We start from the raw sequence: 13370 nt of genomic DNA on the forward strand, positions 1-13370 counted from the left end.
ACTGAAACTCCTGAAGGTACAATCTTTCAACCCAAAAGAATATTTTCTCATGTTTGAAAGGTACCAGCAGAAAACTGGCCAGATGTTCAGCAGCTGGCCCGTGACTGGATTATACTCTGGCCATGATATTTGCTCTCCAAGCTATGATGAGGCAGTGATTCACAAAGGGAGCCTCTTGCAATTTGTCCCCAGAACCTGTGATGGTTCCTGATGAGAATTAAGTGCTCAGTGACTTTATGTGGAAAGATAGTAGGCAGTTAACAAATGTGCAGCTTTTCCTCTTAAAGGCACCAAAGGTCCTTATTATAACCAACAAGAGTTTTCACTCTCAAGTTATCTTTAGAACATCTGTTTGTCACAGTGAGAACCATGCGAAAGAACCAAATATCCCTTTGGCTTATGAGTGTACAGGCAGGTAAAGGAGACACCCCTGAGGACACTATAGGAACAGCTGGCTCTAGATTCTCCTCCCACCTCTGCCACTGGGCAACTTGGAGACCTTGGAGACCAGTTTGCTCTAGAAAATGAAGGTTAGACTCTGGGTGGCCTCTCTCATTTCTCGGGACTCACTAGATCCTGGACTACAGAGCCTTTGGAACATGGAACTTTCCTATGTACTGCATAATGTCTCCATGTGAGTGCCTCACAGCTCTTGCTCCTATTTACCTGGGTGTATCCCAGCCCATCAGGTTCTCCTGTAGGGAAACCACTGATATATGGGTAAAGAGATGCAAGTATACATGTGCACATGTGGCACCTGGCAGATTGGCTGGGTTAGTAGAAGACCCTGAGGGCTAAGGAGCTGCTTTGCCTTCTTGGTAACCCAACACTGCCCACACAGACATAATACTTAAGTATTCATAGAATGAATGAACGAACGAACAAATGATTATAGGAGAATGTAGGGTCTGAATGGAAGAGCAAGAGTAGTCAGAGTATCTTAGTTTCCTAATGCTGCCATAACAAAAATACCACAAGTAGGTAGCTTTAAAGAATAGAAATTTATTTTCTCACAGTTCAGGAAGCTAGAAGTTCAAATTCAGGATGTGGCTAGAAGTTCAAACTCAGGTGTGGTTCTGGTGGGAGAGGTCCTTTGTTTATTTCAGGTTCTGGAGCTGCAGTCCTTAAAGTTCTTGGGCTTGTAGATGCATGTGTCATGTGTATCTGTTTTTACATGGTGTCCTGCCACTGTGGATATCTCTGTGTCCACCGGACATTTTATAACTCAGAAACAATTAGGTGTAGAATATACCCTACACTGATCATGACCTCATTAACATGCCAGAAGAAAATGCCTGTTTCCACATAAGATTACATTCACAGGTACAAGGGCCAGGAATTCAACACTTATTTTGGAGGAACAGAATTCAGTCCCTAACATCAGTGCATGATGGAGGGAGTACATGCACAAGAAAGAGGGATGAATCATAGGACCCCCTCTTATGGCAGCTGCAGTGTAAGGACATAGCAGCCAACATTTTTTACCTTCAGCAGCATTCAGGTGCCACTGGCCAGTTCTGAAGAGTGTCCCCTTCCCTTCTCAGCATTTGAATGTAAATATTGGAAGGGTTCTGCCTGCAGGCTTGCACATCAGCACTGAGCCAGGTATACCAATCCCTGTTGGGAATGGATCCGAGGGGTGCAGCACTGTCTGGACTTCCACATTTTCCATGGCGGGAATCCTTGGCTGTTGATCAGTGTGATGAGATTGTGATAACACTGATGGAATAGTACTTCCGTAGCATTTTACAAAGTGCTTTCAAGTGCATAGTCTAGTATATCTTCCCAGCAAACTTTTGGAGTGAATACTGTTATACCCATTTTACAGATGAGAAAAAAAAAGAGAGTTACAAGAAGTTACGTGTCTAGCCCAAGTTAATCAGTGGTGAACAAAATCCCTTTGCTTCAACTCATTGACAGCCCTTAGATTTTCATGGATTCCTTCCCCACCCTTTGTTGTTGTTGTTATGTGCTGTCAAGTCAGACCTGACTCATAGCGACCCCTCCTTACGTTTCCAAGGCAGTATCACTAAGGAAGTAGATTGCTCAACCTTCCTTCCAAGGAGTGGCTGGTAGGTTTGAACCGCCAGCCTTCTGGTTAGCAGTCAAGTGCCTTAGCCATTACACTACCAGAGCTCCCTCCCCACCCTTAGGCTCTCAGTTTTTCAGGCTCTGGGAAAGTTGTTGTCTATAAAATGTAGTAGTGAAGCAGCTAGGCTTGGTTCATTGCAGATACACTAGAGATTACCTCATAAGCCACAATAGGTGAAAGTGTCTTAGTGAACGAAGTGACCTAGTGGACAGAAGGAAACCTTCCTGTGTCTAATCACCTTTACGATCTGGGTTTTGTTCTTCACACACTGAAATTAAGCCTGTCTTATTCTGTTGGTCAGTACAACAGGGTTTGGATTCCTGATCCTGAAGAAGTTTGGAAATCTGCTGAAATAGCAAAGGACTACCAAGTTGGCGACAAAGTCCTGCAACTCTGGCTGGAGGATGGAACGGTGAGGGTCCTTGCATGAGTGGCTACAGTGATGAATGAAGGGGTGGTTGGGAGGTGAGGAGGAGTCACAGGGTGGCATAGATGGTTAAGCACTCAGTTACTAACTGAAAGGTTGACGGTTCAAATCCACCTAGAGTCACTTCAGAAGAATGGCCTGGTGATTTTTCTTCTGAAAAATCAGCCACTGAAAACCCTATGGAGCACAGTTCTACTCTGACACACATGAGGTCTCCATGAGTTGGCATTGACGTCACAGCACCTGGTTTGTTTTTTTGGTTTGCGGGGTGGGGGGTGGAGCAGATGCTTCCTGTGGGAGAACCTCGGGTAGGGCACAGGCACCCTCCCCAGTGGCCATCTGGTGCTGTGGATCTACTGATATGCTTGTAACACTCTCCGTTCTCTCCCCACCTTCCCTACCTCCCACTGAGTGCCCCACAGCACCCAGGCCTCTCTCTGTGCTGAGGTCCCAGACACAGGAGACAGCCCTATGCTCCTGCACTGCGTTCAGGGTCTTGTTTGGAGAATGCTAACAATGACTAACTATTTTGGTTTTCTGGGTCTCAGTAAAGGACCCCTAGTGGCACAGTGGTTAAGTGCTCAACTGCTAACCAAAAGGTCAGCAATTCAAACCCACCAGCCACTCCATGGGAGAAAGATGTGGCAATCTGCTTCCATAAAGATATACACCCTTGGAACCCCTATGGGGCTGTGTGACCCTGTCCTGTACGGTCACTATGAGTCAGAATCAACTCAGTGGCATTGGATTTGGGTTTTTGGGGGTATGTCAGCAATCAAGGAACACTGGTGGTGCAGAGTTTAAGTACTCAGCTGCTAACTGAAAGGTTAGTGGTTCAAACACACCAGCCACTTCACTGGAGAAAGATGTGGCAGTCTGCTTCAGTAAAGATTTACAGCCATGGAAACCCTGTGGGGCAGTTCTACAATGTGCTATAGTGTTGCTTGGAGTCCAAATGAACTTGACAGCAGTGGATTTGGGTTTCAGCAAAGAGACTGGGTAAAACCTAGGAAGGAAGTAGTTTGAGCCCAAGGCAGCAACTGGTAGAGAAAAACCTCAAGATAGGAGGAGGAAGAGAAGTAGAGGAGAAGGATAATACACAGGAAGAGAGAGAGAGGAAGGAAGGGAAAGGTAGTGTATGGGTGTACAGAAACATGTAAAGAGTGGGGCCTCCAGAGGGAAACATGACAGGGAGACAGGGACAAGGTGACAGGAACATCTAGCTGTGTCTTATGAAGAGCCTGTCAGTGCTGGGGAGGTGGGAAGATGCAGAAGCTGAGCTTTTGCAGTTGCTTTCATGAAGGGATGTGCCAGGTAGGTCCTCTGAGGCTGCCTGTGGCTTTTGATTATCTAGCACCTCAAGATTTTGCACTAAGTATCCACTGTGAATCCAATGTGAATTACAATAAGAAAATAACCCTACATGTGGGAAATTGCAGTCAATGTCATCAGACAAAATGTGTATGAACTGTTGTATGGAAAATGAAATTGCTCTGTAAACTTTCACCCAAATCACAATAAAAATTAAGAGAGAAAGAAAGTAACCCAGCTCCTTCATAGCTGTGATGACATCGGGATCATAGCTACAATGACCTTACATTTTTCAGAATCGAGGCTCAAAGACCTAGACATGGGATTCATGTTCCATCTGATGTCAGAGGTGGTCAGGGAAATATTATATGAATATTAAAGTGCTGGGGTTTCCAGGGCATGTAAATGTTCCCTGTGAAGAGCAGGGCACGGTATTTTCAATCAGACTATCTCAGATTTGGAAGACATTTCCTGTGATCTTGCAAAGGGAGACAAGCACAGAGATTAAGGACACATTCTCTAGAATCAGACTGTCTAGATTCAGATGCTGGTGTGACCACTTGCCTAGTCTGTGACAGTGGCTCTTTATTTAATCTCTTCATATGTAAAACAGCATTACTAACAGCACCTACACCACAGGGTTGCTGAACTTGAAGGGAGATCTCCCATGTGTGTGAATGTATGTGAGAATGCAAGAGAGACAGTGAGAGAGTGATGCTGCTTCCATTTAGCTACTGGTTTGGGTTTTTTGCTCTGTTTTGTTTTCCTATCAGTATCTCCTTGCAGCATTGTTGAATATTGCCTATGTACAATCAAGGTTTCGATTAGAACTCAGACAACTTTGTCTGGGGAGAAAAATCTCAAGACAACAGCTGCAGTGGGATCAGATAGCTCCATTCTGGGCTCTGAACCTGTTGCCCAGGGAGAGGCAGGTAAGATGGCAGGCAGCCAGACCACTCTTTCACTTAACCCTTCATCTATATCATGAAGAACAAAGCCTGCTTTGTGTAGGAAAATGTCACCTCTGCCTCCAACTATCAATCTGATGAATGTTCTAAACATTTTCTCTCCCAGCCCCAAAGACAGACTCTCTCTCACACACACAATACACACACATGTATGCACATATCATACAAAACACACATGCACATGTGTGTGCACACACAGTGGCTAAACTAGCAATAGGGGTTGTTGATTCAAAATAGAAAACAGAAAAAATCAGACAAGGAAGGTAAAAATCACATATGAAAAGTATTTTTCTTGATCTGATTATCAAAATTAAAGTTTGTGGATTAAGAATATTCTGGGGCTGGGACAGGTCCACAAATATAGTTGCATTGGTAACAGTAGAGCAGACAGCTGCTGTGAGCATGTTTTGGTTACTTCGTGCTGCTCTAACAGAAAATACCACAAATGGGTGGCTTGAACAAACAGGAGTTTATTTTCTTACAGTTTTGGAGGCTAGAAGTCAGTTCAAAGTGCCAGGCTCTAGGGGCTGGGTGAAGGCCCCTCGACCTTGGGCTTCAGTTCTGCCTCTTGCTTCCGGCCCACTGGAACTGGAGGCTTTGTTCACTGAGGCAGCTGCTAGCTGCTGAGGCTGACAAACTCAAGGTCAACAAGTAAAAAGGCACAGTCCCAATATTACCAAACCACATAGCAGGCCATTGATTCAAATCCATTGAGAGTCCTAAGACAGTAAGACAACATGGCAGGCTGCTGAGCAATGACTTGGCTACATGCAGGATTCAAGCATGCCAAAAGCTGCAGACCATTCCCAAAACTTCCCCTTGTATATTGGAAACAGGCCACATCCCTAAAGCAGCTACTCAGTAGATTCCACCATGGAGTTGATTACCAGTCTCACCATGGGAAATAACTACATCCACCTGCCCAGCCACTCAAAACCAGGCCCAGCCAAGCTGACACATAACCTCAACTACCACAGAGCATTAACCTCCAAAAGTCCTGGATTGCCCTGAGCTGCTCTCCTAATGCAAAACAGCAAACACTGTCAGCGTTGACAGGAGGCTTTGTGATAGCGAAAGAGCACAGGCTTTGAAGCCAGCCAGATCCATACTAACTGTGTGACCCTGGACAATGAACTCAACCTCTCTGAACCTGTCTTAGTATCTGTTAATGGGATGACAGTGCCCTCCTGGGAGGGCAATTTTGAAGGTTAAATGAAACAATTGGTGTTGAGTGCTTGGCGTGGGGCTACACAGTAGGCACTTGTTCAATGGCAGCTGGCCCGCTTTGTGGACTGACTCAGGACCACATAGCAAATGAAAGCCAGCAGTACTGATTGATAGCATGACAGCAACCTGAGAGGGTAGAACAGAAGCACGCTTGCTGTGTGACATTTTCCCAGGCATTTTACCTCTCTGGGCTTCTCCTCCCAATGAAATGAAGATGGAGGAATTAGAACAGGTGATAATAAAGTCCCTAATGCTCTGATAAGGAGCTCTGGTGGTGTAATGCCTAAGGCATTTGACTGCTAACCAGAAGGTTGGCAGTTCAAACCCACCAGCCACTCTGCAGAAGGAAGACTGGGCAATCTTCTTCCGTAAAGAAACACAAAGGGGGTTGCTATGAGTTGGAACTGACTCAATGGCAGTGAGTTTGGTTTTTTGATTTGATGCTCTGATATTGTGACCTCAGTCATATCTGGTGTTGATTAGGAAGAGGAAGATCTGCTAGTCCTCACCTTCATTCTGCTTCCAAAACTCACTGCCACTGAGTTGATTCCAACTCATAGCGACTCTCTTTGGGTTTCCCACATGGTAAATCTTTATGGAAATAGATTGCCCAATCTTCCTTCCATGGAGTGGCTAGTGGGTTTGAACTGCCAACATTCTGGTTAGCAGTCATATGCCTAAGGCACTATGCTACCAGAGCTCCTTTCATTCTGCTTAGGCAGTTACATTTGGAATTCTAGGTTAATATGGTCCGAAGGAGGCCAGCCTGGGAGTTACTCAGCCCAGGGCTGAGGATGACAGGAGCAGGTGGCTCTGTAGGGGGAGCCATGAGCCTTGGCATGTGGGTGCAATAGACAGGAGTTCTGTTCACTGGGGACCTCTCACAGAGGAACCACTGCCCACACTGGCCCCTTCAAACATTTCTTACCCCTAAGACTCCTAGATTTCAACAGTTTTAGCAATCTTAGAGCTGTGAGGGGCCTTAGATCATTGTGTCATTTTAGCAGCAGAACTGTGTTTTTGCAAAAACGGCAAGGAAGCCACATGTTCTGACCTCCTCTAATCCCACAAGAGGAAGACAGGATTACCAGCAGTAACCCAAGGCCTATTACTGCAAGGCCAGACATGCTGCCTCCCTCCAGCACTTTCTCCAACCGTTCCTCCCAAAGCACCCACCACCTCTCTCCTGGGTTTGATAATTCACTGCAGTGGCCACACAGAACTCACAGATTATGGGGTTTATTAGGGAAGCACCACAGACTACAATTCAAGTTCAGGAAAAATGTTCAGTCTCTCTCCCAGCCCACTGTCCCTCAGCCAACAGTCTCTCACAGTCTCTTTCCCAGCAGTGCTGGTCCCTCGGTGTCTCACTCAGCAATGCGTGTCTCTCTCAGCAGCACGTCTTCCTCAACCAGCAGTCAGAGAGAGTTCTGCCTCCAGGAGACCTCCTTTTGAGCCCAGAAGGGTGGTCAAACTAGCCAATCACAGCATCAGAACTCTAAGCACGTGAGAGAGAGTGGGAACCTCCCAGAACATTGTATTGTGCCACGCCCAACAGAAATAACCCAGGTGGGCGACTTTAAAATCAGGATCTCCTCAGTTGCTAACAGCAATTCCCACCTTGGTGTTTACAAAGACTTATGGGTAGAAAAGCCACACTAAGTAATTTACTACACCGCAGTTTTCAAATGAAAACTTCCATGGAACCCGACATAAAGGTGGAGTCCTGTGGTAGAATCAGGGGTAGACACCTAGAACCCTGCCACATGGCTTCCCTGTCACCCCTCACTGAGGTTCCTAGGACCCCTGATCTAGTCCAAACCTTCTTTTCACTGATCAGAGAAGTGAGGCCCAGAAAGAGTCCAGGGCACACAGCCAACACCCTGATCTCCTGGCTCCCAGTCCAGCAACCCTTTCACTATAAGAGTCAGCTATGAAGATTATCTTTTTGTTGCTCTACATGTGGTGATTTTTCAGAGTGGCAGAGATGAACTCTGATAGGAGGTGAATAAGACAAAGGACAGTGGTTCAGCAAAAACACCAAAAGAACTTTAATTTCATCTTCATCCACAGGAGCTGGATTATCCCATCGATCCAGAATCTCTGCCGCCTCTTCGGAATCCTGACATCCTCGTGGGCGAGAATGATCTCACAGCGCTTAGTTATCTCCATGAGCCCGCGGTGCTCCACAACCTCAGGATCCGCTTTGCAGAGTCCAAACTCATTTACACCTACAGTGGTAAGGAAGCTATCCTGGGAAATGAGGAATGATGCCGAAACATTGTATGCAGTCTAGAGCACCCTGAGAATTATCTTTACATTCAAACCGTGGACTTACGCCAAAATGTGTAATCACACCTAAATATCTGCCCAAATTTCTACCTAAAAGGTAGAAACATTTGAGTGTCATGAATTTTGTTATATATGAAGTGTCTAGGTAGGGCGGTATCTTCAAGAAGTATTAAGACTGGACTACCAAGAAAAATAAATGTGGGTAAAGTGTTGAGTTCCTCATTGGATATGATAAATTTTATTACTTATTTTGGACAATGATATTATTATTGTGCATCGCAAAAGCCTTTTTTTTTTTTTTTAAGCCTTTGCATTATAAGGCATTCCCACATATCATCTCATCCAACCCTCAGAATAGCCTGGTGATGTAGGTGATATCAGAGGGAACAGAGACCCAGAACGTTAAGTAACTAGACCAAAGTCACCCTGGAAAGTTTAACAAGTGGCAGAAGTTGGATAGATAGATCACAGTAAGAATTCCATAACTGCATCTAACATCTTTCCTCAGGAATCATTTTAGTGGCCATGAATCCTTACAAGCAGTTGCCCATATATGGAGATGCCATCATCCACGCTTACAGTGGACAGAACATGGGCGATATGGACCCGCACATATTTGCCGTGGCCGAAGAGGCATACAAGCAGATGGCCAGGTAGCTTCTGAGAGGCTGGGCTTCCTTTTGCTCTCCTTAAGTTCTCTGCCCTTACACTAAAGAAGGAATGCCTGATTTGGGCTTACTGAAAGAGATTGTCAGGCCAGAGACAAGTGTTTTATTGAGTAGACTACCTAGGATGGGAGTCCTTGGGTGTTATAAATAGTTAATGTGCTCAGCTATTAACTGAAAGTTTAGAGGTTTGAGTCTGCCCAGAGGACCTGAGAAGAAAGGCCTGATGATCTACTTCTAAAAAATAGGGTCACCATGAGTAGGAGTCAATGCTATAGCAACTGGTTTACCTTTCAGGAGCCAGGAATGTGGATCTGCCCTACAGTGAAAGGCACAGTGTCTTGGGTCATTGATGGGTTTGGGGGTGAAAGTATAAGACTATATCTCTTGTTCCTCTTCCCTAGTAGTTATTTCTGTTTTCCACATCCCCCCATTTTATAGCTTTATATAAATAATTAACAACTCAACTTGAAGCTTTGTCTACAGACATCTTTGTCATGGTCAGAATGTACTTAAAAGATCCCTCCACTTATATCCTTTCCCCACCCACCAACCCCACACATCCTCTTGGACTCCCTTTCTGCCCTAGTCCCTTGGACATTGCATGGAGAGCAGTGGCTTCTATGCCAGACAGCGGAGTAGCAGAGCCCTGGCTCTGAGACCAAAATCCTGAGGTTTGCATTCTACACTGACTATCTAGACAAGTTAATCCCTCTGCTCTCAGTTTCATCATCTGAAAAGTGAGGATAGCATAATACCTAATCTATAGGGTAGTTAGAGAGGATTAAGTGAATTAATGCATGTTATGTCCTTAGAACAGTGCCTGGCACTTAACATATGACAGCAACCTTTATTATCAACATTTAGTCAACATAAATGTTGCTAAGTCACATGAATGTCCTTTTTACATGGTTTTCTTGGAAATCACATGGGGTTACCATGAGTCAGAATTGACTGAATGGCAACTAACAACAACAACAACAACAACCGTTTAGAAATCAACTAACAACAACAACAATTTAGAAGTCAAAGCAAATTCCGTGAGGACAAGTGTGTTTGTTGGGTTTTGTATCTTAGAGTACAGGAAGATCCTAGGGTCAGCTTCAGGAGACCAAGCTTTGTCTTGCTCCTCAGTTTACAAACTAGGTCACCCTGCCAGTTACATTGTTGCTCTAATCTCCAGTCTTGTCATTTCAAAGTTGGGCACATTAATATACTTCAGAGAATTCTCATGAGATTTGGTGACACAAAGTTAACTGGTGAAGAAAGTACTTTTTTTATCTCTAAAATGCCTCTGAAAACTTGGATTTTAGAAGGGTTCCCAGCACTCTTGCTTATGAGAGTAGCTCACTGTACCTAGACTGTGCAAACAGTGTTGTTTATGCTGAACACCTGCTTTCCTTCTGGGAGTATAGAATTTTGGTGTATGGTAGGCAGAGCTTCCCTGATAAAAACTTTGGACACTGAGTCTCTAATGAGCTTCCTTAGTAGACAAATTTCACATGTTGCTGGAGACATTAAGTGTATCCTTTTGATTCCACTGGGAGAAGACTGATGGAAGCTTATGCCTGATTTCATCTGGACTTTGCCACTTGCACCTTTTCCCTTTGCTTATTTTGCTTTGTATCCATCCTTTGAGTGTAATAAATCGTAGCCATGAGTATGGCTATATGCTGAGACCTGTGAATCTTCCTAGTGAATTATCAAATGGAGAAATGAGGCTAGTTTTAGGGACTCTGAACACAGGAGAAATAGCAGGAGACAAAATGGGTGCTCAGCATGAGCACATAGAAAAAAGACTAGGAGGAAATTCACCAAAATGTTAAAAATGGTTTCTTCAGAGTGATAAAAAAAAAAAAGTTTCCCTCCTTCCTGCTTTCCTGCATTTTTCTTAATGAGCATATATTGCCTTTCTAACAGAAATAAATACACATTAAAAAAATCCTTGCATTTATTTGTTTTAGAAACAATAAAAACCAGTCAATAATTGTGAGTGGGGAGTCTGGTGCTGGGAAGACAGTGTCAGCACGTTATGCCATGAGATACTTTGCCACTGTCAGCAAATCAAGCAGTAATGCTCATGTGGAGGACAAGGTTCTGGCATCCAATCCCATAACTGAGGTGAGTATCCTTGTGGGAGATGAGTGGGAAGCAGGGTCAGAGGCAGCGGCATGCTTGTGATGGAGATGCAGGCTTGCAGTGGGTTGGCTTGTGTGTTGTCTTCGCCAACTCAGGCTCCCACCCTTTAAAGACCAAAGAGATGAGGGAAGGGCTGGTGAGACTGTTCTCCAGTGGGATTTGAAGGAGGCTGGGGCTCTCCCCCTCTAAAGCTGGGCTACCTGAAATTCTGGCACCCAACTTTAAGAATCTTCTATTTACATTTATATCCCAAGAAATTTTCCTCAGCTGCAGATATTTCTGGTACTCTGGGGTCACTGACAAGCTGGAACCAACTGGCACTGGCTTTCATGAGATAATTGTTAAATATTTAGGACTTTTATGAGCTGATTGTTAAACCTTTGGTGGCTTGAAATCAGCCATGATGGGAATATTTATAACATAGAAATTGGTAGACACTGTAAATCAAGGCTCTTCTTTTTATTTTTTAAATTTTTTCTAGAGAGTCAGTTTATCAGCACACCACAGATGGGAGGAGAAGGGCCAAATAAGATGGCCCCAGGGATGAGGAGACATCCCCCAAGGAAGGAGGGGCACATGAAAAGCACAGGGGAGGGCCCTAAAGGCCAACTTTGGCTGCCTTGCAATATGGAAGAGGATCTGTTTGGATATATTTGGAAGCATAGCAAAAATGAAAAACAGTAGACCCCTACATCTCTTCTTTTCTCAAATTAAAATGCCCAGTAAATATTTATCAGACCTCTATTTTGCTTAAGCCACTGCATCATATAATGCTGGAGATAATAAAAGACCATAAGATCCAGTCCCCAAGCTTAAGTTTTCTTTAACCTAACATAAGCGTATGGTGGGGAAGGCCAGGAAGTGGCGGCAGATGGCTTTATGGAGGGCCAGAACTGGTAGGGATGGCCAGGAAGTGGCCACAGATGGCTTTTTGGAGGGCTGGAACTGGTAGGGATGGCCGGGAAGTGGGAGCGGAGCAGTTTGGATCAGCTAAGGGAGATGAACTCGTCTGTCAGTTTGTGATTCTGTGGTGGCTTGTGTGTTGCTGTGAGGCTGTGAGGCTGGAGGCTGTACCACCAGTGTTTCAAGTGCCAACAGAGTTAGCCGTGGTGGAGAGGTTTCAGCAGAGCTTCTAGCCTAAGACAGACTCAGAAGAAGAAAGAAATCATCCACTTCTCAAAGAATTGGCCAGTGAAAACCTTATGAATAGCAGTGAAACACTGTCTCATATATTACTGAAAAATAGCCCTGAAACATTCTCTGATATAGTGCCAGAGGATGAGCCCCTCAGATCGGAAGTCACTCAAAATATGACTAGGAGGAACTTCTGGTAAGTTGGAGGAATAGGCAGACAAGCAATACAGACCTTCTTCAACAAAGAAAAGAAAAACCACTTGACAGAGATCCAGGAGATAATCCTGGACCCCTGAGCTTTGAAAGAAACTATACAGAAGTGGATTAGGCACCAACTAGTAGAAAAACCTGAACGAAAATAGTGAGTACAGAGACAGTTGGAGCTGTGGACTGTCAGCTACTCTGATGGGACCAATAGCCTGAATATTTCCAATTGGTGTTGGGACCTGAGAATTGACCTAAAGATCAGGCCTGGTCACCAAGGGCTGCAGGGACGACTGTGCTGATGGCCAATGACTAGGAAACAAAACAGCAAGAAGGGAGACAACCTGAGCTATTGACTTTCCGCTGTCCAGAGGGCGCAGCCATTTTGATTGTTTACATGTGGCAGCCATTTTGAATATTTAAAGTGACCAAGGATGCAGCCATTTTGAATCTTTACAAGTGGCAGTCATTTTGGATTTTAAAGTGATAGTATTCTCATTCGGATTCCAGGGACCTAAGAATAGGCTCTGTTTGCCAAGGTCAGCAGACATATGAGAGGCTGATAAAAGGAAAGGAGATAGGTAGTGAGTGTATAAGTGTTGTCAACTAGCGAATAAAGGAGCACAGTAACCTGCTTCCATAGATAACATACAAACAAATAAAGAAAATGAAAATTGTGTGTAAGTTGCTCCAACATGCAATCACCAATTAAATATAAACACAAAAAAGTCACAATGCCTCGGAGACAACAAAGCATCATGGTCCACACAAAGAAGCAAGATAAAGCAGGAGAAACAAGGGACCAGGATACAGACCCAAAACACATCCCTGAGGAAGACGCAGCATTGGAACTACCTGATAAGGAATTCAAAATAATTATATTTAGGTATCTTCAACAAACTGAGAGACAG

At 44.4% G+C, this 13370-nt stretch overlaps 1 protein-coding gene across 1 annotated transcript in view; it reads left to right on the forward strand.

Moving 5' to 3' along the window:
- Positions 1 to 599: 599 nt before the first annotated feature.
- Positions 600 to 13370, forward strand: part of MYO5C (myosin VC) — a 108587-nt gene continuing 95816 nt past the window's right edge. Inside the window, exons 1-5 of the mRNA XM_042783689.1 lie at positions 600 to 634; positions 2372 to 2504; positions 8099 to 8264; positions 8826 to 8970; positions 10947 to 11103. Of these exons, the coding sequence (XP_042639623.1) occupies positions 600 to 634; positions 2372 to 2504; positions 8099 to 8264; positions 8826 to 8970; positions 10947 to 11103 (636 nt within the window). The remainder of the gene's footprint in view (positions 635 to 2371; positions 2505 to 8098; positions 8265 to 8825; positions 8971 to 10946; positions 11104 to 13370) is intronic.

The sequence above is a fragment of the Orycteropus afer genome, unplaced genomic scaffold (genome assembly GCF_000298275.1).
Source record: "Orycteropus afer afer isolate SDZICR_OR568_19922 unplaced genomic scaffold, OryAfe1.0 scaffold00026, whole genome shotgun sequence".
In the NCBI taxonomy this organism is placed as follows: domain Eukaryota; kingdom Metazoa; phylum Chordata; class Mammalia; order Tubulidentata; family Orycteropodidae; genus Orycteropus; species Orycteropus afer.